General features: G+C 36.1%; 1 protein-coding gene across 1 annotated transcript in view; it reads left to right on the top strand.

The window, feature by feature from the left end:
* SLCO6A1 (solute carrier organic anion transporter family member 6A1) overlaps positions 1–25,529 on the top strand; it is a 127,410-nt gene that overhangs the window by 42,803 nt on the left and 59,078 nt on the right. Inside the window, exons 7-8 of the mRNA XM_029216806.1 lie at positions 1,595–1,739; positions 8,107–8,302. Coding sequence (XP_029072639.1) covers positions 1,595–1,739; positions 8,107–8,302 — 341 coding nt within the window. The remainder of the gene's footprint in view (positions 1–1,594; positions 1,740–8,106; positions 8,303–25,529) is intronic.

Below are 25,529 nucleotides of genomic sequence, written 5' to 3'. Positions count from 1 at the left end.
AGATTACATTAAGTCAAAGATTTCTGTTCAATGAAGGAAGCTATAGACAGTGCTAAAAGGTGGGTGACAGATATCTAAATCCAACAAGAGATTAATATTTAGAATAAACAAGGAATTCTTGGAAAATCTACACAAGAATTTCAGGAAGCCTAATAAACATACAAATAGCCAGTTCATACACACAAAACAGTCCTAAATAGCTAAGAATTATATCAAGAAATGCTCAGTTATATTTGAAATTAGAGAAATACAAAATATAGCATTGTAATAATATACATTCATCAGCATGGAAAAATTTTGAAAACCAGCCAATATTAAAGTGTTTGTGATTATGTGGGGTGTGCCAGTTATCTATTGCTACATGACAAACCTCCCCAAAACTTAGTGGCTTTAAATACTAGAGCATCTGTTTTCCCATGATTCTGTGATTTGTGCAGAGCTTACTCTTCTCAGCTCTACTTGTGGTCAGTTGTAGTGAACTAAGTCTGGGGAATGGAGTCATCTGAAGACTTGTTCACTCAGATATTAGCTTTTGATCCTGGCTGTTTGCTGGAATGCCCACACATCGTCTCTCCATCTGGCCTGGGCTTTCTCATAACATGGTAACCAAGTTCCAAGGCCAGAGTCCTGAGTGAGTGAGAGTTCCCAGCAGAAGTCATATTATCCTTTTATGACCCAACCTCAGAAGTCTTGCAGCATTACTTGCTTTGCTGAGGCAGTCGTAAAGCCCTTTCGAAGTTCAATGCCTCTTTCTTGGAGAATAGCAAAGTTCTGGAAGGGGATGTGAAGTCAGAAATATTGTTCTGATGAATTTTAGAAAGTATGAGTTGCTACATGAAGAAAATGGAACTATCTTGTATTATGGTGGGACTATAAACTGATAATTCTGGAGAAAAGATTTGGAGAAATAATGGAATGAAGTATACCAAATTCCAATGCCCTAGCAATCCCCTTCTAGGATATATACTTCCAAAGACACTCTATCCTATTTCCTTAAGGGTTGCACAGGGATGTTTAATGTAGCCTTGTTTGTGCCAGTAGGAAGTTGAAGTCAGCCTAAGCATTTAACCCTATGGGAATGGATAAATATTGTGGAATTACACTATGTAATGTTAAATAGCACTCAGAAGGTGAATTCGATGAATATGCAGAAAATGATTAGATTTTAGAAATTGTGTTTAGGGCTAGAAAAAGAAATTTTAAGTTTGTTAAAAAATATGTACAAATACAAAACACCACTAAATAGTTTCAAAGATATATACATATCTAGGAAATATAGAAATTAGTTTGAAGGTTAATGTTTTAGTTCTAGCAGTTCTAGCAAACTGCCAGATCCCCAAATAAAAATTATAGGTGGCATGGAGATCAAATAACAAATAAAAATGGTTAAAACACTACATGTCTTTTATGGTATGTGTATATTGGTGAATTTTAAATTTATATTTCAATTTTTATATACATATATATGTATTTTCAGTTAAGATTGAGAAAGCTAAACTTTTTGTGGATTGGTCATTAACATACGAGTGGGTATATCTATTCCTCTTTACCTAACAAAATAAAATAATTCATATGTAACTTATTTCTATTTCAGATTCTGATCAAGAATCCAATGTTTGTGTACCTATCCCTGTCCAGAGCTTCAGAATCTTTAATTATCATTGGAGCATCTGAATTTTTGCCTCTATACATAGAAAATCAGTTTATATTAACACCCAGTGAAGCAACTACACTTGCAGGTAGACATTTCCATTTGTACTCATTATGAAATTTTTATGTAAAGTTTTCTTATATGCATTTATGAACTATTTCAAATAAGCAGAAAGTAGAAGGAGTAGTAGCATTTGCTTAAACTTTAAATATCTAAGTTCTGCTTGCTGAAATTTTTAAAATATGAGCAATTTGCCATCATTGCATCAGTAGTTTTTAACACATAAAACTTTGTAAGACTTCTGTACCTCTTCTTTATCCCATTTCTCTCCCTCCCCCCGCCCATAGGTAACAACTCTTCTAGTTAGAGTTCATCCTTCTCTCACATTTATATATTTTTACCTCTGATGTACCTATGTGCATACAATCTGTTTCTAAAATTCATATATCATTTTGTATGTACTCTTCTGTTACTTTCATCTGAAATTATGTTCCTCGATTCATGTTGATCTCTATTTAGTGCATTTTAATAGTGCTGTGGGATTCTATTTTATGAATACTGTTTATTTATCCATATCGTATAAAAGGATATGAAGTTGCCCCCAACTTTTTCACTTTTCCAAACAGTACAGTAACAAATAGACTTGTACATGTCTCCTTGTGCACATTTGTAAAAGTTGATCTATATTTAGACATTCAAGAGGCATTGCTATTGTGTACATCAGTTTTACTAGATATTGAGAATTGGCTCTCCAAAAGAGGTTGCAAATGGAATTAAATGTTTTAAGGTTCCAGCATTAATGGAAAGATGGTAAATGTGATCATTTATTTTATGCTATAAAAAGTCAGAGATGCATACTGTAACTTGCAGGTAACCAGTAAAAGAATAGTAAAAAGAATAGTAAATGAGTATATTTATTTGAAAATTTTTACTAATAATTTTAAAAAATAAGAAAGGAAAAAAAGAAGGAACATAAAACATGTGGGCCAAATAAAAAAAAAATGTTAAGGTGTGCAAAAACATTGACTAGCAGCCTATTATTGAGTAGATTTTGTGATAAAGGGCACACCACTGTCAGACTGCACATAGTCCAAAAGCCAAACATGACACAGTTTCAGGGGCCATGACAGATTTTTCCGCAGGTATACCACATTGTTTGACACTCTGATTAATTAATAGAGATGGGGACTAAACCCATTCAATTTGTTTCACAGAGTATTTAATTAAGGCTCATATCAACAGGACTCCAAAGAACAGGATAAGGCCACTTGCAGTATTGGTCTCAGTCATGCTGGCAAATTCCTGGACCAAGCCAGCTGAATAAATTTCTTGGCCCTCAGGGTCTACCTTAGAAAGCAAGGTGGCTTTCTCCTAAAGTTTCCATATTGACGTTTCCACTTAGCCTGAGGTATTAATCCAGGCATAGCAGAATGCATTAGCAATTGCATATATTCTACCCTGGCCTGCAAGGATGAAGTTTTGGGCAATTCTGTCATCCATAACAATGCTGATCAGTGACTGAGGCTGACCAGAGTGCTTTCCAGGGATGAGGTGTCATTGATTATTTCAACTAAAATTAGGGACAAATTTTGTACCACCTTTTCTAGTTGGATTACTCTTAGAGTAACAAAGATAACTGCCCTCAGGGTACATATAAATAATGTATCAGTAGTCCCTCTGGAAATCTTCCCTGAGTAACCAAAAGTAAGTACATTTAAAAGAGATTTCCACTGTCTTCTGAGGGCTCTGTGATACTGGTGGTGTTTCTTTAATCATGTGAAGATCTCTTGTGACCCACCCCCATGGCTTGAACACACCAATTCCAGTTGACAAGTAAGGCTTGTCAAATGGTTAGTGGTGAGTCTGTTTTGGTTCATCTCAAAATGAGAATATCAGTCCACAGAATCACAAAGTCTCTGTGGGTCAGAGCTTTGGTTGTGACAAGGGGTCAGTAGTAAGCTAAGAGTTGCTTTTAAATGTACCTGTTTCAGGGAGTCGGTGAGTCCTATACAACCAACGATGCTTCTGAGTGGGGACTTCCTCCCTTCTGTGTAGGCTCCAGCAAACAAAATCATCAGTCATGGAGGCTTGTAGCTCAAATAGGTTATTAGGTTTGTGGTACCTCAAAGTAGGGAGCATACCACAGCTTGCGGATTAGCATCCAGTGTAGGCCTGTGGGTTAGCTGTTATACAAGACCAAAGAGAATGCCCAAGTGAATCGGCTACTGTCTCTAATACTCAAGAATCCAAAGTGATGCTAGGCTGGCTTTTGGTTGGGGGAAGGGAGACAATTTTTCCTTAACCTCCAGAGTGATAGAGCATTGTGGTTTTGTCTGCAGAATCCCCCCAAAACTCGAAGAGCAGACTTCCGGATTTTGTTAGGCTTGATCAGTCACCGTTGCTGGTGATGGTGTGCTAATACCAGAGTCAGAGCCATTGAGTCAGGCTTCTGACCCTACAGCCAACTGAATAACGTCTATCACTGAAAGCTTTGGGCATCATACTGTAGTGGTAGTCACAATAAATCCTGACCTGCCCCCTTGTAGTAAATGGAAGAGGAATTTAGGTACTCCTGAGGGAATACTGCAAATGTATATTTGTGGCCTGGTAGCATGAATGAGAATTAGTCTTTTTGTTTGGGTGCTAGAGGGATGCAAAAGAAGGCTTCGGCAATGTCCAGGACAGTGTATCCAGTGCCATCGGTCTGTGCCAAAAATTTAGTTACATCACAGTGTATGGAACGTCCAGGGCTATAGGAACAATGGAATTCAATTGGTGGTTAATCCACTGTAAACCTCAAGCCCCTGGTAATTTTTTTCACTGAACATAAGGTCTGTTGAATTGAGATACTGCAATTCTTACTACTTCTGCTTCACGTGAGTCCATAATGAGAGTTGGGACTTTACTTTTTCCTCCTGAGATTCTATGTTGTTCCTGTTGGACCATACTTGAGGAGCAAGGGTAACAATTTATGTGTTCCAGTATCACTTTTGGAATTTAGAGCATATACAGTACAAGCCTAAAATAGGTAAAAAATAATTACCTATTTTATATTTTGAAATTGGAGCCACAGCATTAGTATAGTGAAGCCACAACAAAAGTGCTCTAAAAGGGGATCTATCTTGTTTATCCAAGCATGTTCACTATAGAAATATCCTAGAAAATATGAAACAAAAAGCAGTCAGTACTTCTACTTGTAGGATATACAGCATCAGAGGGTAGTGGAGAATTGTTGCCCAATAAATAGAGTAGTAGTTATAGTACATTTAAATAAAGACAAATCTTGACCTCTACCTCACTACATACATAGATACCAATTCTAGATGGATTGCAGATCTCAATGTATATGGTAAAACAATAAAACTTTTTAGAATAAGGCATAGGAAAATATCTTCATGGCTTGGAGAAGACAAAGATTTATTAAACAGGACACAAATTACATAGCCATAAAGAAAAAAAAAAGTGCTGTTACATTAAAATTAAGAACTTCTGTTCATCAAATATCAGCATGAAGAGTGAAAATGCATGCAAAACAACCTTTTCAATAGAAATATTCTACAAAGTGTTTGTGTCCAGAATATGTAAAAAATCTGACAATAATAAAATGGCAGATAATCCAGTAAAGATGGACAAAAGACTTGAACAGACATTATATAAAAGATGATATCAGTTGGCCAATATTCATGTGAAAATGTGCTCACCTTCAGTGGTTTTTCAGGGAAATGCATATTAAAATCACAATGCAATACTATTACCCATTCACCAGAATTGCTAAAATGAAAAAGAAAGATATATGTTGGCATGGATGTGGAGCAATTGACATTTTATCCACTACTGGTGAGAATGTAAATTGGTTTATCATTTTATAAATCTGTTTTGCAGTATCATAAAAATCTGAACCTATACATATTCCCTGACCCAAGAATTCAACTCCTAGTTATATACGCAACATAAGTTCTTCTCTTAAGAATATACCCAACAGAATGCAAACATTTACCAAAGGACATATACATGAATTTTTAAAGTAGCAGCACAATTTGCAACATCACAGTGAATAAATAAGTTGTATGCATATACTAGAATGCTATTCAGCAATGAGAAGGCATGAACTATTGTTATATACAAAAACATGGGTGGATTTTTCAAACATCATGTCCAATAAAAGAAGCCATAATGTATGCATACTTTATGATTCATATTTTATAAAATCCTATAGGTGCACGAAAGAGCCTCTGGCCTTCTGGTAATGTTTGATTTTTTTACTTGGGTGTGGTTACGTAGTTATGTTCACTTTGAAAATTCATCAGATGTGTAATATTGATTTGTATATTTTTCTGTACACCAATAAAGTATTTACATAAGAAGCTTATTGGAAGTTCTGTGCTTTGCAGTTGAATTTTCAACTGTTTTATGTCCTTTTAGGGTCGTCTTTCAAGGACCCAGATATTTAATTTTTGAACTCCCAGTGTCCAGTATTTTCTTATTGCCTAAGGCAATAAGCCTGATAGCCAATACTTTCTCAGCTGAGTTGTGTTCTCAGTTTTCTGCTCACAGATGTAATTGGTTTTCTTAACTCTATAGTTGTTGGGTTCAAACTGAATAAACCTAGGGTTCTCTGGCATTGTGGGTAGGGATAGGAATTGGGGATCAAACATTTTATATAGACGGCCATCCAATCCTCTTGTTTTTTAAGTCTACCTCACTCTTGCTTTCAGTCATACCTACTGCCCTTAATTTCTGAGATTATGAGGTAAAATGTGGTTTACTTCTTCTTGACTTCTTAACTGCAGCCTTGTTGCTCACCCTCTGATTCTCTTTCAATTCCTATAATTTTCTTAATAAACATTACCACTACAGTATTTGTACTTTTTTGCTTTCTAATAAATGAATTTGTCTGTAAATTCTACCTTTTAACAAATACTCATATAATGTTTGCTATGTGATTATACACTGTTCTAAGCACTTAAATATTAACTCATTTAGTTCTCCTTACAAGTTATAATGGAGGTATTGTTATAGATTTTTAGTAGCATCTCGTACATTTAGATGTATTTAATTTGTATTATTGTTCAGTTCTAAGCATTTTTAATTCTCATCAGCGTATTTTTACTTAAGCCATGAATTATTGAAAAGAGATTTTTAGTTTGTAGAAATAGGCTCTTCTCTTTTGAAATAACTGCTTGTTCAAATCAATTAATACTTTCCATATCTTTAATAGTGTTGTAAGCTAAGTCTCTGTCTCTGAGAAAGCTGAGTTAGAACACTTTGTTTATAGATTTTTAATTTTCTTGAAATATAGGCAGTGTTTACATAATTTGTTTTATGCATTGTCATTAGGTATATACATGTTCATGATCTACATTTTCATGGTACATATATTTTCACTGCTTTATTTTCAAGCTTTCCTTTTTTAAAAATATCAAATTTGATACTCTATCTTTTTAATAGCTGTTTTGTCCATTTATCATTATTGTAAATTCTGACATATTTAAGTAATTTTTAACTTTTTAATTGTATATTTTATTACACTTCTCTTTTGCTTGTTTTTTCCCCCCACTATTCTGTCCTCTCTCAATGGACTCATTTTTTATTCATTTTATCCCCCTCGGTTGGTTTAGGAAATTTTCACTACTCACTTTCAGTTTACTAACCCCACTCCTCAGGATTGTGTATGTGTGTTTGGTCTAGGTTATTAATTTTATCTTTTTAAAAAATTAGCTATAATTATAATTCTTTTGCAAGTTACAGGCTCTCTGGCAGCTTTTACAGTTTACACTTTAATCTTGATGTTATGAAGTTTCCTTACCTTATGTGATTTAATATTTATTTATTTTTACTCTTTCTCAGTAATTGGAGTGTACTTTTATTCCCAGGACTAATATTTCTTTTCTTTTTTTTTTTTTTTTTTTTGCGATACGCTTGCCTCTCACTGTTGTGGCCTCTCCCGTTGCGGAGCACAGGCTCCGGATGCGCAGCAGGCCCAGCAGCCATGGCTCACGGGCCCAGCCACTCCGTGGCATGTGGGATCTTCCCAGACCGGGGCACGAACCCGTGTCCCCTGCATCGGCAGGCGGACTCTCTCGCCGCCAGGGAAGCCCATATTTCTTTAATTATTGAAATTTCTCATTCTTAGCTACAAATTTTCAAATGTTGTTCCTCTGGTATGCCTTTTATTGTATTTCTCACAACTGCTGTAAAACATTTTGTGGAGCCTCTTATTCTAGGTCCTTTAGGCCTATAGCTTCAGCCCCACTCACAAATTTGTATTTCTCTTAGGGTTCAGGGTTTGTTCAGGTATTTATTAATATCATGCCTTGAAGTTTTGTCTCAGTCTCTTAGTTAAATCTATGTTTGCTCTATGTTTAGAGCAGAGGGGATTACCTCAAAGTATGAATTTCTGTACTATCTTTAGCTGACTATTTTTAACTGTGTTTTCTCTTCCTCCTTTCTTTTAGGACTTGTTTTAATTCCAGGAGGTGCTCTTGGCCAGATTCTGGGAGGTATCATTATTTCCAAGTTACAAATGTCTTGTAAAGGCCTTATGAGATTTGTAATGGTTACATCTGCTGTAACACTTGTACTGCTTGCATTTGTAATTTTTGTACACTGTGATTCAATACCATTTGCTGGGATCACTGAAGATTATGGCGGGTAAATATAATTTTATATATATGAGATTTTTACATCTAATCCCAACAATATATTTCTTTGTCGATTAATAATTATTTATCCAGTAAGCCTAATATGCTCATATCATTCTTGGCATTATTGAACATGTAAAAGAAACATAAGGCATAGTTTCACCTTTCACTTTAAGGGCAGAAATATCATAATGATAGCTTGTAGTATGACTGCTTATGCATTCATTCTAAAGAAAAAAAAAAACATATTGAAATTAATCAGAACCCAGAAGTAGAAATCTGTATTAAAGTGAGTAGCAACTAGAAGACCATACTGTCTGTACAAAGCCAGTCTTACCTTTGTTTTTGAATTGGTATGTCTGCCTTCTTATCAAAGAATGGAACTGAAGACATCTGAAAGTATGCATGAGTAATGTCTCCTTTAGGTTAAACATGCAGAAATTCAAAGAACTGGGCAGAGATTGATGTTAAAGAAGAGAAACAGAACTGGAATTGGAAACCAAAGGGCTAAGCAAGTAAAATTAGTAAAGAAAACAAGACTTACACTTGAGCTACAATGAAGTGGCTTATGGCAGACCAATGCTCCCACTGAGAACACCTAGAAAAGCTGAATAACATTTTAAAAATGTGTTTAAAGGCATCAGACAGTTGTTTAGGCAACTAGGAATTTAAAGACCAAAATCCTGGAGAAAGGCAAACCTTGTGAGGAGAGGCAATCTTCTGCAGTTGCATTTTACCCTGAGTATATTTACTATTTCTGGACATTGGCAAGAAGCTGGCAATTCTGGCAAAGTGTCTGGGCAAAACGCATCTAGTAAGATGACAAAAAACTGGCACAGATTTTTGACTGACCTTTGAGCCTAAAGAGACAAAAATTAGGACATTAAAAAGAATACCAGATGAAAATATAAACTACACAAAGCAAAGAAGAGCAAAGGAAATTGTAACTAGGTAGATCATTTTTTCTTATTTAAATCTCTTTAAAAACAATTGTTTAAAACAGATTAACATGCAATATGGGTTTACATGAAGTGCTGTCATATGTTGGTAGCCTGTATTAAGTCAAAATGTATAGTGTAAACCCTGAAGCAACCACTAAAAAACATGAGTCACAGCTAATAAGCCAACACAGGAGTTAAAATAGAATTTTCCAAAACTGTTTGATCTCAAAGTAGGCAGAAAAGTAGAAAAAGAGAACAAAGAAGAGATAGAATAAATAGAAAACAAATAGAAAGAGGATATATTCAAACCTGACCACATTAGTAATCACATTAAATGCAAATGGTTGTAGTATCTCAGTTAAAAGGCAGATAATCTTCAGTTTAATTTCAAAAAAGCAAGACTATATGCTGCATGAAAGAAATGCACTTCAAATACAGACACAAGTAGACTATGTATAAAAGGATGGGAAAAGATATAACATGTTAACAGTAGTCAAAAGAAAGCTCATATCAGTGACCAAGTAGATTTGAGAGCAAACAATATTAGCAGGAAAAAATAATGTCATTATGTACTATAAATTGGCCAATTCATCAAAAATTAATAACAATCCTAAATGATTCTGCACCTAATGAAAGAGCTTTAAAATATGTGGAGCAAAAACTTATACACTGCAAGGAGAAATGTAGAAATTCACAAGTGTAGTCAGCTATTTCAGTATTCCTCTCTTAGTAGAAGTAGGGAAAAAAAAAAACAGACAGTGAAGATAAAAAAGATTTGAATAACACTGTCAACCAACTTGACCTAATTGACATTTGTAGAACATTTCAATGTAACAAAGCAAAATATGCTTTCTTTTCAAGAGTGCCTAAAATAGGGGCTTCCCTGGTGGCGCAGTGGTTGAGAGTCCGCCTGCCAATGCAGGGGACACGGGTTCATGCCCCAGTCCGGGAATATCCCACATGCCGCGGAGTGGCTGGGCCCGTGAGCCGTGGCCGCTGAGCCTGCGCGTCCAGAGCCTGTGCTCCGCAACAGGAGAGGCCACAAAAGTGAGAGGCCCGTGTATGGCAAAAAGACAAACAAGAAAAAGAATGCATAAAATACTTACCAAAATAGACCATATTCTATGAAACAAAACTCAGTAAATTTAAAAGATCAAATAATAAAATGGAAGTAAAATTTTTGACCATGATGGAATTAAATTAGAAATAATAAAAAAAGATTTCTGAAAAAGCCCCAGATATCTGGAAACTGAAAAAACCTTCTACATAAACTTTGGGTCAAATAATTTCTCCTAAAGGGAAATTGTAAAATATTTTGAAGTGAATGAAAATGTAAACACACATTAAAAAATTTGTGGAAGGCTGTTAAAGCAGTATGTAGGGCAAAATGTATAGCATTAAAAGTCTGTATTAGAAAAGAAAAATGTCTCAAACCAGTGACATTTGTTTCTACCTTAAAAAACTATAAACATCAAAGCAGACTGATTGTAAGTTAAGTAGAACAAAGCATGCAATTGAGATCAGAACAGAAATCAGTGGAGTAGAAATGAGAAAAACAATGGAGAAAATCAGTAAAATCGCAGGTGTTATTTTGAGAAAATTGATGAAATTGCTAAACCACTACAGAGAGAAAATTACCAAAATCAGAAGTTAGAGATCTGTTGTTAGTATAGGTTCTACTCATATAAAAAGGTAATAGGTTAATATTATGAACAACTTTATGCCCATAAATTTAACAACTACCATGAAATGGGTAAAACCTTTGAAAGACAAAAAACTCACTTAAGAAGAAATAGCTAATTTTTGTATCTAGCAAATAAATCAAATTTGTAGTTAAACACTTTCCCACAAAGAAAACTCCAGGCCCAAATGTTTTCATTGGGGAATTCTACCAAACATTTAAAAAATATCTGTTCTTACACAAATTCTTCTAGAAAATTGAAAAGGAATGGATACTCCCTAACTCATTCTATGAGACCTGCATTATCCTGATCTCAAAACCAGACCAAGACATTGTAAGAAAGGAAAACTATAGACCTATATCACTCATGAGTATAGATGCAAAAATTCTTAACAGAACTTTAATAAATGGAATCAAATAGTATATTAAAAGGAAACTAAATTATGATCAAACAAGATTCATATAGAGATGCAAGGATAGTTTAATAGTTGAAAATCGATTGATACATAATCCTACCATATAAATAAACTAAAAATGAAAAAAATTTATAATCTCAATAGATGTCAAAAATGCTTGATAAAGTGCAACATCTATTCCTGATCAAGTACAAAACTAATAATGGAAGGGATTCTATGAAAATGTACAGCTAACATCATACTTAGTGATGATTATAGACTGAATGTTTGTGTTTCCCCCTCCTTCCAGATTCATATGTTGAAGCCCTAATCCCCAATATGATAGTATTATGAGATGGAACCTTTAAGAGATAATTAGGGTTAGGTAAGATCATGAGGGTGGACACCCCATGATGGGATTAATGTCCTTCTAAGAAGAGGAAGAGGCCAAAGCTTTCCCTCTATCGACTGTGTGAGGATAACAATGAGGAAGGTGATGTTCTGCAATCCAGGAAGACAGCCCACACCAGACACCAAAGCTGCCTGCACCTTGACCTGGACATAGCTTCCAGAACAGTGAGAGATAAACGTCTGTTGTTTAAGCCACACAATCTATGATATTTTATTATAGTGGCTTGAGCAGACTAAGACAATGAAACATTGACTAACCAGGAATACAAGGATATCTGTTTTTAGTATTTCTATATTAACATTGTTGTAAAGGCTCTAGCCATACAATAATGTAAGAAAAATAAACAAAAGACATTACAATAGCAAAAGTAGAAGCAAAACTGTGTTTATTTGAAGTAAACACCATTGTCTATATAGAAAATCCAAAAAACACTATAACTAATAAAATGAGCTTAGCAAGTTTGTAAGATCAAATCAAGCTACAATAATCTATGGTATTTCTATATGCTAACTACAAATGCAGAAATCAATATTAAAAATAATATTGTTAATTCCCATAAGGCTATCAACTGACTTTTCAGCAGAAACTCCGTAGTCCAGAAGGGAGTGTCATAATGTATTTAAAGTGATGAAAGGGAAAAAACTTATAAACAAGAATACTCTACCAAGCAAGCCTTTTATTCAGATTTGATGGAGAGATAAAAAGTTAGATAAGGGCTTCCCTGGTGGCGCAGTGGTTGAGAGTCCGCCTGCCAATGCAGGGGACACGGGTTCGTGCCCCAGTCTGGGAAAGATCCCACATGCTGCGGAGTGGCTGGGCCCATGAGCCATGGCCGCTGAACCTGCACGTCCAGAGCCTGTGCTCTGCAACGGGAGAAGCCACAACAGTGAGAGGCCCGCATACCGCAAAAAAAAAAAAAAAAAGCAAAAGCTAAAATTCTTCAGCACAACCAAACCAGCTTTACAAGAAATATTAAAAGGAATTCTCTGACTGGAAAAGAAAAGGTCATTACTACAAACATGAAAATTATAGAAGGAAAAAGCTCATTGGTAGCAGCAATATGAAGGCAAGACAGTAAATCAACCGCATATAAAGTTAGTATGAAGACTAAAAGACAGAAGTAGTAAAATTATATCTATCTACAATAAGTAGTTAACGGATACACAAAAAGATGTAAACTAGGTCAAAAACAGGAGACGTGGGTGGAGCAAAAATGCAGGATTGTTAAAATGTATTTGAACTTAGATAACTAACTTAAAATGATTGTGTGTGTGTGTACCTACATCACGGTAAAATCTATTACACACTGAGAAAAAAAGGAATTGAGACATAACGTTAAAGATAGCCATCAAATGATAGTCATCAAATCATAAGGGAAGAGAACAAAGGAAGAGAAAGGAAAAAGAAAAAACCTATAAAAACAACCCCCAGGGAGGAGCTTCAAGATGGCAGAAGAAGACGTGGAGATCACCTTCCTCCCCACAAAAACATCAGAAATACATCTACATGTGGAACAGCTCCTACAGAACACCTACTGAATGCTGGGAGAAGACCTCAGACCTCCCAAAAGGCAAGAAACTCCCCATGTACCTGGGTATGGCAAAAAAAAAAAGAAAAAACAGACAAAAGAATACGGACGGGACCTGCACCAGTGGAAGGGAGCTGTGAAGGAGGAAAGGTTTCCACACACTAGGAAGCCCCTTCGCGGGCGGAGACTGCGGTTGGTGGAGGGAGGAAGCTTCGGAGCCGCAGAGGAGAGAGCCGCAACGGGTGCGGAGGGCAAAGCAGAGACTCCAGCACAGAGGATCAGTGCCAACCAGCATTCACCAGCCTGAGAGGTTTGTCTGCTCACCCGCTGGTGCAGGCCGGGATTGGGAGCTGAGGCTTGGGCTTCAGTTGGATCGCAGGGAGAGGACTGGGGTTGGCTGCATGAACACGGCCTGAAGGGGGCTAGTGCACCCCAGCTAGCCAGGAGGGAGTCCGGGAAAAGGTCTGGAACTGGCGAAGAGGCAAGAGACTTTTCCTTGCCTCTTTGTTTCCTGGTGTGTGAGGAGAGGATATTAAGAGTGCTGCTAAAAGGAGCTCCAGAGATGGGCGTGAGCTGTGGCTATCAGCACGGACCCCAGAGACGGGCATGAGATACTAAGGCTACTGCTGCAGCCACCAAGAAGCCTGTGTGCAAGCACAGGTCACTATCCACACCTCCCATCCTGGGAGTTTGTGCAGCCTGCCACTGCCAGGGTCCTGTGATCCAGGGACAACTTCCCTGGGTGAACAGACAGCGCACCTCAGGCTGGTGCAAGGTCATGCTGACCTCTGCCACCACAGGCTCGCCCTACATTCCCTACCCATCCCTCACCCCAGCCTGAGTGAGCCAGAGTCCCCTAATCAGCTGCTCCTTTAACTCCGTCCTGTCTGAGCAAAGAACAGATGCCTTCAGGCGACCTACACGCAGAGGCAGGGCCAAACCCAAAGCTGAATCCCAGGAGATATGCGAACAAAGAAGAGAAAGGGAAATCTCTCCCAGCAGCCTCGGGAGCAGCGGATAAAATCTCCACAGTCAACTTGATTTATCCTGCATCTGTGGAATACCTGAATAGACAACGAATCATCCCAAATTGAGGAGGCGGACTTTGGGAGCAATGATATATATAGATAGATAGATAGATAGATAGATAGATAGATTTTTTTCCCTTGTTCTCTTTTCATGAGGGTGTATGCATATGCTTCAGTGTGAGATTTTGCCTGTATAGCTTTGCTTTTACCATTTGTCCTAGGGTTCTGTCTGTCCTTTTATTTTTTTAGTATAGCTTTCAGTGCTTGTTATCACTGGTGGATTTGTGTTTTGGTTTGGATGTTCTTTCTTTCCTTTTTTTAACTTTACTTAAAAAAATTTTTTAAATTATTTTTTGTTTTCTATTTTAATAACTTTTAAATTTTATTTTATCTTCTTCCTTTCTTTCTTTTTCTTCTCCTTTTTATTCTGAGCTGTGTGGATGACACACTCTTGGTGCTCCAGCCAGGTGTCAGGGCTTTGCCTCTGAGGTGGGAGACCCAAGTTCAAACATTGGTAGACCAGAGACCTCCCAGCTCCACATAATATCAAACGGCGAAAATCTCCGAGATATCTCCATCTCAACGGCAAGGCCCAGCTCTACTCAATGACCAGCAAGCTTCACTGCTGGACACCCTATGTCAAACAACTAGCAAGAGAGGAACACAACCCCATCCATTAGCACAGAGGCTGCCTGAAATCATAATAAGGTCACAGATACCCCAAAACACACCACCAAACATGGACCTACCCACAAGAAAGACAAGATCCAGCCTCATCCACCAGAACACAGACACTAGTCCCGTCAACGAGGAAGCCTACACAACCCACTGAACCAACCTTAGCCACTCGGGAAAGACACGAAAAACAATGGGAATTATGAACCTGCGGCCTGCGAAAAGGAGACCCCAAACACAGTAAGTTAAGCAAAATGAGAAGACAAAGAAATATACAGCCGATGAAGGAGCAAGGTAAAAGCACGAGACCTAACAAATGAAGAGGAAATAGGCAGTGTATCTGAAAAAGGATTCAGAATAATGATAGTAAAGATGATTCACAATTCTGGAAATAGAATAGAGAAAATACAAGAAACGTTTAACAAGGACTTAGAAGAACTAAAGAGCAAACAATCATGAACAACACAATAAATGATATTAAAAATTCTCTAGAAGGAATCAACAGCAGAATAACTGAGGCAAAAGAACGGATAAGTGACATGGAAGATAAAATAGTGGAAATAACTGATGCACAGCAGAATAAAGAAAAAAGAATGAAAAGAGTTGAGGACAGTCTCAGAAACTTCGGGGACAATATTAAATGCACCAACATTCGAATTATAGGGGTTCCAGAAGAAGAGAAAAAGAAAGGGACTGTGAAAATATTTGAAGAGATTATAGTTGAAAGCTTCCCTAATATGGGAAAGGAAATAGTTAAGTTCAGGAATCACTGAGAGTCCCATACAGGATGAATCCAAGGAGAAACACACCAAGACACATATTAATCAAACTATCAGAAGTTAAATACAAAGAGAAAATATTAAAAGCAGCAAGGGAAAAACAACGAATAACATACAAGGGAATCCCCGTAAGGTTAACAACTGATCTTTCAGCAGAAACTCTGCAAGCCAGAAGGGAGTGGCAGGACATATTTAAAATGGTGAAGGAGAAAAATCTACAACCAACATTACCCAGCAGGGATCTCATTAAGATTCAATGGAGAAGTTAAAACCTTTACAGACAAACAAGACTAAGGGAATTCAGCACAACCACACCAGCTTTACAACACATGTAAAGGAACTACTCTAGGTAGGAAACACAAGAGAAGGAAAAGACCTACAATAACAAACCCAAAACAATTAAGAAAATGGTAATAGGAACATACATTTCGATAATTACCTTAAATGTAAATGGATGAAATGCTCCAAGCAAAAGACATAGACTGGCTGAATGGATACAAAAACAAGACCCGTATATATGCTGTCTACAAGAGACTCACTTCAGACCTAGGGACACATACAGACTGAAAGTGAGGGGATGAAAAAAAGATATTCCATACAAATGGAAATCAAAAGAAAGCTGGAGTAGCAATTCTCATATCACACAAAATGGAGTTTAAAACAAAGACTATTACAAGAGACAAAGAAGGACACTACATAATGATCAAGGGATCAATCCAAGAAGAAGATAGAGCAACTGTAAACATTTATGCACCCAACATAGGAGCACCTCAATACATAGGCAGATTCCAACAGCCATGAAAGGAGAAATCAACAGTAACACAATCATAGTAGGGTACTTTAACACCCCACTTTCACCAATGGACAGATCATCCAAAATGAAAATGAATAAGGAAACACAAGCTTTAAATGATACATTAAACAAAATGGACTGAAGTGATATTTATAGGACATTCTATCCAAAAACAACAGAATACACTTTCTTCTCAAGTGCTCATGGAACATTCTCCAGGAGAGATCAGTACTTGGGTCACAAATCAAGCCTTGGTAAATTTAAGAAAATTGAAATCGTATCAAGTATCTTTTCTGACCACAACGCTATGAGACTATAAATTACAGGAAAAAATCTGTAAAAAAATACAGACACCTGGAGGCTAAACAATACACTATTAATAACCAAGAGATCACTGAAGAAATCAAAGAGGAAATCAAAAAATACCTTGAAACAAATGACAATGAAAAGACGATGACTGAAAACCCAAGGGATGAAGCAAAAGCAGCTCTAAGAGGGAAGTTTATAGCAATACAATCCTACCTTAAGAAACAGGAAACATCTCGAATAAACCACCTAACCTTGCACCTAAAGCAATTAGAAAAAGAAGAACAAAAATACCCCAAATTTAGCAGAAGGAAAGAAATCATAAAAATCAGATCAGAAATAAATGAAAAAGAAATGAAGGCAACGATGGCAAAGATCAATAAAACTAAAAGCTGGTTCTTTGAAAAGATAAACGAAATTGATAAACCATTAGCCAGACTCATCAACAAAAAAAGGGAGAAGACTCAATAGAATTAGAAAAGAAAAAGGAGAAGTAACAACTGACACTGCAGAAATAAAAAAGATCATGAGAGATTACTACAAGGAACTCTATGCCAATAATTGGACAACCTAGAAGAAATGGACAAATTCTTAGAAATGCAAAACCTGGCAAGACTGAATCAGGAAGAAACAGAAAATATGAACAGACCAATCACAAGCACTGAAATTGAAACGCTGATTAAAAATCTTCCAACAAACAAAAGCCCAGCACCAAATGGCTTCACAGGCGAATTCTACCAAACATTTAGAGAAGAGCTAACACCTATCCTTCTCAAACTCTTCCAAAATATAGCAGAGGGAGGAACACTCCCAAACTCATTCTATGAGGCCACCATCACCCTGATACCAAAACCAGACAAGGATGTCACACAGAAAGAAAACTACAGGGCAATATCACTGATGAACATAGATGCAAAAATCCTTGACAAAATACTAGCAAACAGAATGCAACAACACATTAAAAGGATCATACACCATGATCAAGTGGGGTTTATTCCAGGAATGCAAGGATTCTTCAATATACGGAAATCAATCAACGTGATACACCATATTAACAAATTAAAGGAGAAAACCCATATGATCATCTCAATAGGTGCAGAGAAATCTTTCAACGAAATTCAACAGCCGTTTATGATAAAAAAAACCCCAGAAAGTAGGCATAGAGGGAACTTTCTTCAACATAATAAAGGCCATATATGACAAACCCACAGCCAACATCATCCTCAATGGTGAAAAACTGAAAGCATTTCCACTAAGATCTGGAACAAGACAAGGTTGCCCACTCTCACCACTCTTATTCAACATAGTTTTGGAAGTTTTAGCCACAGCAATCGGAGAAGAAAAGGAAATAAAAGGAATCCAAATCAGAAAAGAAGAAGTAAAGCTGTCACTGTTTGCAGATGATGTGATACTATACATAGAGAATCCTAAAGATGCTACCAGAAAACTAGTAGAGCTAATCAATGAATTTGGTAAAGTTGCAGGGTACAAAATTAATGCACAGAAATCTCTGGCTTTCCTATACACTAATGATGAAAAATTTGAAAGTGAAATCAAGAAAACTCTCCCATTTACCATTGCAACAAAAAGAAAATATCTAGGGGTAAACCTACCTAAGGAGACAAAAGACCTGTATGCAGAAAATTATAAGACTCTGACGAAAGAAATTAAAGATGATACAAATAGATGGAGAGATATACCATGTTCTTGGATTGGAAGAATCAACATTGTGAAAATGACTCTACTACCCAAAGCAATCTACAGATTCAATGCAATCCCTATCAGACTACCACTGGCATTTTTCACAGAACGAGAACAAAACATTTCACAATTTGTATGGAAACACAAAAGACCCTGAATACCCAAAGCAATCTTGAGAACGAAAAAAGGAGCTGGAGGAATCAGGCTCCCTGACTTCAGACTATACTACAAAGCTACAGTAATCAAGACAGTATGGTACTGGCACAAAAACAGAAATATAGATCAATGGAATAGGATAGAAAGCCCAGAGTTAAACCCACACACGTATGGTCACCTTATCTTAGATGAAGGAGGCGAGAATATACAATGGAGGAAAGACAGCCTCTTCAATAAGTGGTTCTGGGAAAACTGGATACTACATGTAAAAGAATGAAATTAGAACACTTCCTAACACCATACACAAAAATAAAATCAAAATGGATTAAAGACCTAAATTTAAGGCCGGAAACTATCAAACTCTTAGAGGAAAACATAGGCAGAACACTCTATGACATAAATCACAGCAAGATCCTTTTTGACCCACCTCCTAGAGAAATGGAAATGAAAAGAAAAATAAACAAATGGGACCTAATGAAATTTCAAACTTTTGCACAGCAAAGGAAACCATAAACAAAACCAAAAGACAACCCTCAGAATGGGAGAAAATATTTGCAAATGAAGCAACTGACAAAGGATAGATCTCCAAAATTTATAAGCAGCTCATGCAGCTCAATAACAAAAAAACAAACAACCCAATCCAAAAATGGGCAGAAGACCTAAATAGACATTTCTCCAAAGAAGATATACAGACTGCCAACAAACACATGAAAGAATGTTCAACATCATTATTCATCAGAGAAATGCAGATCAAAACTACAATGCAGTATCATCTCACACCAGTCAGAATGGCCATCATCAAAAAATCTACAAACAATAAATTGTGGAGAGGGTGTGGAGAAAAGGGAACCCTCTTGCACTGTTGGTGGGAATGTAAATTGATGCAGCCACTATGGAGAACAGTATGGAGGTTCCTTAAAAAACTAAAAATAGAACTACCATACGACCCAGCAATCCCATTTCTGGGCATATACGCTGAGAAAACTATAATTCAAAAAGAGTCATGTACCACAATGTTCACTGCAGCTCTATTTACAGTAGCCAGGACATGGAAGCAACCTAAGTGTCCATCAACAGGTGAATGGATAAAGGAGATGTGGCACATATATACAATGGCATATTACTCAGCCATAAAAAGAAACGAAATTGAGTTATTTGTAGTGATGTGGATGGACCTAGAGTCTGTCATAACAGAGTGAAGTAAGTCAGAAAGAGAAAAACAAATGCCATATGCTAACACATATATATGGGTTCTAAAAAAAAAAAAGTCATTAAGAACCTAGAGGCAAGACGGGAATAAAGACACAGAACTCCTAGAGAATTGACTTGAGGACATGGGTAGGGGGAAGGGTGAGCTGGGACAAAGTGAGTGAGTGGTAGTGTATATATGGATATATATACACTACGAAGTGTAAAATAGATAGCTAGTGGGAAGCAGTAGAATAGCACAGGGTGATTAACTCGAGGCTTTGTGACCAGGTAGAAATTTGGGATAGGTAGGTTGGGAGGGAGGTGAAAGTGGGAGGAGATATGGGGATATATGTATATGTATAACTGATTCACTTTGTTATAAACCAGAAACTAAAACACCATTGTAAAGCAATTATACTCCAATAAAAATGTTTAAAAAAACCCCAAATAGTTAACAAAATGGCAAAAAGTACATATCTATCAATAATTACTTTAAATGTAAATACACTATATACTCCAATCAAAAGACACAGAGTGATTGAAAGAATACAAAAACTACTAGAGCTTATCAATGAATTCAGTAATGTTCCAGGGTGCAAAATTAATACACAGAAGTCTGTCGCATTTCAATACAATAACACCATAGTATCAGAAAGAGTAATTAAGAAAACAGTCCTATTTACAAATGCATTACAAAAAACAAAATACCTAGAAATAAATGTAAGAAGGTAAAGGACTTGTACTCAGAAGACTATAAGACGCTGATGAAAGAAATAGAAGACAACACATGCAGATGGAAAGATAGACCATGTTCATGGATGGAAGAATTAATATTGTTAAAATGATCATACTACCCAAGGCAACCTTCAGAGTCAATGCAATCCCTAAAAATACCAATGACATTTTTCACAGAACTAGAATAACTAATGCTAAAATTTGTATGGAAACAGAAAAGACCCCTAACAGCCAAACAATCTTATGAAAGAAGAAATCATGCTCCCCTGATTTCAAACTAAACTACCAAGCTACAGTCATCAAAACAGTATAGTACAGGCACAAAAACAGACACATAGATCAATGGAAATGAAACCACTCTTATATGGGCAATTAAGCTACAACAAAGGAGGCATATACAATGGGGCAAAAGACAGCTTCTTCAACAAATGGTGTTGGGAAAACTGGGCTGCTACATGCAAAAGAATCAAGCTGGACTACTTTCTCACACCGTGCAGAAAAATAAATTCAAAATGTATTAACGACAAATGTAAGACCTGAAACTACAAAACTACTGGAAGAAAACATAGGCAGTACACTCTTTGACATCAGTTTTAATAATATTTTTAGATGTCTCCTCAGGCAAAGGAAACAAAAACAAAAATAAATGGGACTACATCAGACTAAACAGGTTTTGTTCAGTAAAGGAAATCATCAACAAAACAAAAAGGCCTACTGAATGGGAGAAGATATTTGCAAAGGATATGTCTGATAAGGGGTTAATATCCAAAACATACAAAGAATACATACAAATTCCACTCCTGGGTATTTACCCGAAGAGAAGAAAAGCACTAATTAGAAAAGATATATGCACCCCTGTAATTATTGCAGCATTATTTACAATAGCCAAGATATAACCCAAGTGCCCATCAATAGATGAATGGATAAAAAAGATGTAATATACACACAATGGAATATTACTCAGTCATAAATAATAATGAAATCTTGCAATTTGCAACAAGGTTGGAACTAGAGGGTATCATGCTAATTTAAATATGTCAGACAGAGAAAGACAAATACTGTATGATTTCACTTATATGTGGAATCTAAAAAACAAGTGAACAAGCATAAAAAACAGAAACAGAGCTGTAGATACAGAGAAAAAACAAGGGCTTGCTGGAAAGGAGGGAGTTGCGGGGAGGAATTAAATAGGTGAGGGAGTTTAAGAGATACAAACTTTCAGTTGCAAAATAAGTGAGTCATGGATATGAAATGTGCAGTGTGGGGAGTATAAAAATAACTATGTAATATCTTTGTGTGGTGATATATTGTAACTAGACTTACTGTGGTGATAAGTTTGAAATGTACAGAAACACCAAATCACTATGCTATGTAACAGGAACTAACAGTCTTGTAGGTCAATTATACTTCAAAAACAAACCAATTAAAGATGATACAAACAGATGGAGAGATATACCAAGTTCTTGACTGGAAGAATCAACACTGTGAAAATATCTATACTACCCAAAGCAATCTACAGATTCAATGCAATCCCTATCAAACTACCACTGGCATTTTTCACAGAACTAGAACAAAAAATTTCACAATTTGTAAGGAAACACAAAAGACCCTGACTAGCCAAAGCAACCTTGAGAAAGAAAAACGGAGATGGAAGAATCAGGCTCCCAGACCTCAGAATACAGTACAAAGCTACAGTAATCAAGACAGTATGGTACTGGCATGAAAACAGAAATATAGATCAATGGAACAGGATAGAAAGCCCAGAGATAAACCCACACACATATGTTCACCTTGTTTTTGATAAAGGGGGCAAGAATATACAATGGAGAAAAGTCAGTCTCTTCAATAAGTGGTGCTGGGAAAACTGGACAGCTACATGTAAAAGAATGAAATTAGAACACCATACACAAAGATAAACTCAAAATGGCTTAAAGACCTAAATGTAAGGCCAGACACTATAAAACTCTTAGAGGAAAACATAGGCAGAACACTCTATGACATAAATCACAGCAAGATCCTTTTTGACCCACTTCCTAGAGAAATGGAAATAAAAACAAAAACAAATGGGACCTAATGAAACTTAAAAGCTTTTGCACAACAAAGGAAATCATAAACAAGACAAAAAGACAACCCTCAGAATGGGAGAAAATATATGCAAATGAAGCAACTGACAAAGGATTAATCTCCAAAATTTACAAGCAGCTCATGAAGCTCAATATCAAAAAAGCAAACAACCCAATCCAAAAATGGGCAAAAGACCTAAATAGACATTTCTCCAAAGAAGACATACAGATCGCCAACAAACACATGAAAGGATGCTCAACATCACTAATCATTAGAGAAATGCAAATCAAAACTACAATGAGGTATCACCTCACACCAGTTAGAATGGGCATCATCAAAAAATCTACAAACAATAAATGGTGGAGAGGGTGTGGAGAAGAGGGACCCTCTTGCGCTGTTGGTGGGAATGTAAATTGGTACAGCCACTATGGAGAACAGTATGGAGGTTCCTTAAAAAACTAAATACAGAACTACCATACGACCAGCAATCCCACTTCTGGACATATACCCTGAGAAATCCATAATTCAAAAAGTTATGCACCGCAGTGTTCATTGCAGCTCTATTTACAATAGCCAGGACTGGAAGCAACCTAAGTGTCCATTGACAGATGAATGGATAAAGAAGATGTGGCACATATAAGCAATGGATTATTACACAGACATAAAAAGAAATGAAACTGAGTTATTTGTCGTGACGTGGATGGACCTAGAATCTGTCATACACAGTGAAGTAAGTCAGAAAGAGAAAAACAAATACTGTATGCTAACACATATATATGGAATCTAAAAAAAAAAAAAGGACGTTCTGAAGAACCAGGACAGGAATAAAGACACAGACGTAGAGAGTGGACTTGAGGACATGGGGAGGGAGAAGGGTAAACTGGGATAAAGTGAGAGAGTGGCATGGACATATATACACTACCAAATGTAAAATAGATAGCTAATGGGAAGCAGGCACATAGCACAGGGAGATTATCTCAGTGCTTTGTGACCACCAAGAGGGGTGGGATAGGGAGGTTGGGAGGGAGACACAAAAGTGAGGAGATATGGGGTTATATGTATATGTATAGCTGATTGACTTTGTTATAAAGCAGAAACTAACACACCATTGTAAAGCAATTATACACCAGTAAAGATGTTAAAACCAACCAACCAACCAACTAACTAACTCATAGAAAAAGAGATCAGATTTGTGGTTAACAAAGGCAGAGGGTTAAGGGATCAGGAATTAAATGAAGGCAGTCGAAATGCACAAACTACCAGTTATAAAGTAAATAAGTACTAGGGAAGTGATGTACAACATGACAAATATAATTAATACTGCTGTATGTCATATATGAAAGTTGTTAAGAGGGTAAACTCTAAGAGTTTCATTACAAGGAAAAATTTTTTTCTCTTTAATTTTGTATTGATATGAGATGATGGATGTTCATTAAACTTATTGTGATAATCATTTCATGATGTATGTAAGTCTAATAATTATGCTGTACATCTTAAACTTATACAGTGCTGTGTCAATTATATCTCAATAAATTCTGGAAAAAACTTAAAAAAATAATGTTAAGAATACTATCAAAAAGAAATACTGTAGAAGAAAAGATCAATATATAAGATTCTATGGCATTTTATATACTACCTACAAACAAGTTGAAATTGATATTAAACAACAATACCATTAACAATAGTATCAAGAAAAAGAAATTCTTAAGGATAAATATGATAAAGATGTAAAATCCCTTTGCACTGATTACTGTAAAACATTGCTGACAGTAATTACTACATTTTTAAATGAAGAGATATCCCATATTTGTGGGTTACAAAACTCAGGATCTTTAGAATGTTAATCCTCCCCAAATTGATGTATGTATTTGATGTAATCACAATCAAAATCCCAGCAAGCTTGCTTTTTTAGATATTGGAAAAATGACTTTTAAATTCATATAGTTATGCAAAGGATCTAGAAAAACCACAAACAATTCTAAAGAACAAATGTGGAGGACTAATGCTATTTGATTTCAAGACTTATTATAAAGCTACAATAATCAAGAAAGTAGTCCTGTTGCAAATATAGACCAATAAGTCAGTGGAGCAGAATGGAGAGTCCAAAAGTAAGCACACACATATATAGATAATTAATTTTTGATAGGGTGTGTATGCAATTTAGCAGAGAACATAGTCATTTTAACAAATGATGCTGGAACAATTAGATATCTATATTTAAACAAACTTTGATCCATATCTTATACCATGTAAATAATTCAAAATGGATTGTAGATGTAATTGTGAAATATAAAATTCCAGGAATATGAGGAAAATTTATGTGAACTTGGGTTCAGCAAAGATTTCTTAGTTATGGCACCAAATATGTGATACATAAAGAAATATATTGATAAATTGGTCTTCATTAAAATAAAAAGCATCTGCTCTTTGAAAGATCCAATTAAGGTAATGCAGAAACAAGCCATAGACTGTGAGAAGATATTTGAAAATCATATATCTAACGAACTTGGTTTCTAGAACATATAAAGAACCTTGAATGCTTAGTAATATCCACAAAAACGGGCAAAGGATTTAAACAGATATTTAACCAAATAATAGATACAGATGGAAAATAAGCACATGGAAAGATGTCCAGCATCAGTCATTAGGGAAATACGTATTAAAAACCACAATATGAAGTTACTGTATCCTTGTTAGAATGTCTAAAATTAAAAAGACTGACTATTCCCAGTGTTGACAAGGAATATAGGAAGCAATTGAAATCTTACACACTGCTTGTGAGAATGCAAAATAGCACAATCACTTTGGAAAACTGTTTGACAGTTTCTTAAAAAGTTAAATGAACACCTACC

This window comes from Monodon monoceros, unplaced genomic scaffold (assembly GCF_005190385.1).
Source record: "Monodon monoceros isolate NGI ecotype Baffin Bay Population unplaced genomic scaffold, NGI_Narwhal_1 Super_Scaffold_12, whole genome shotgun sequence".
Lineage (NCBI taxonomy): Eukaryota > Metazoa > Chordata > Mammalia > Artiodactyla > Monodontidae > Monodon > Monodon monoceros.
The sequence above is the reverse complement of the archived record's forward strand: the minus strand, read 5'-3'. Positions and strand labels throughout refer to the sequence as shown.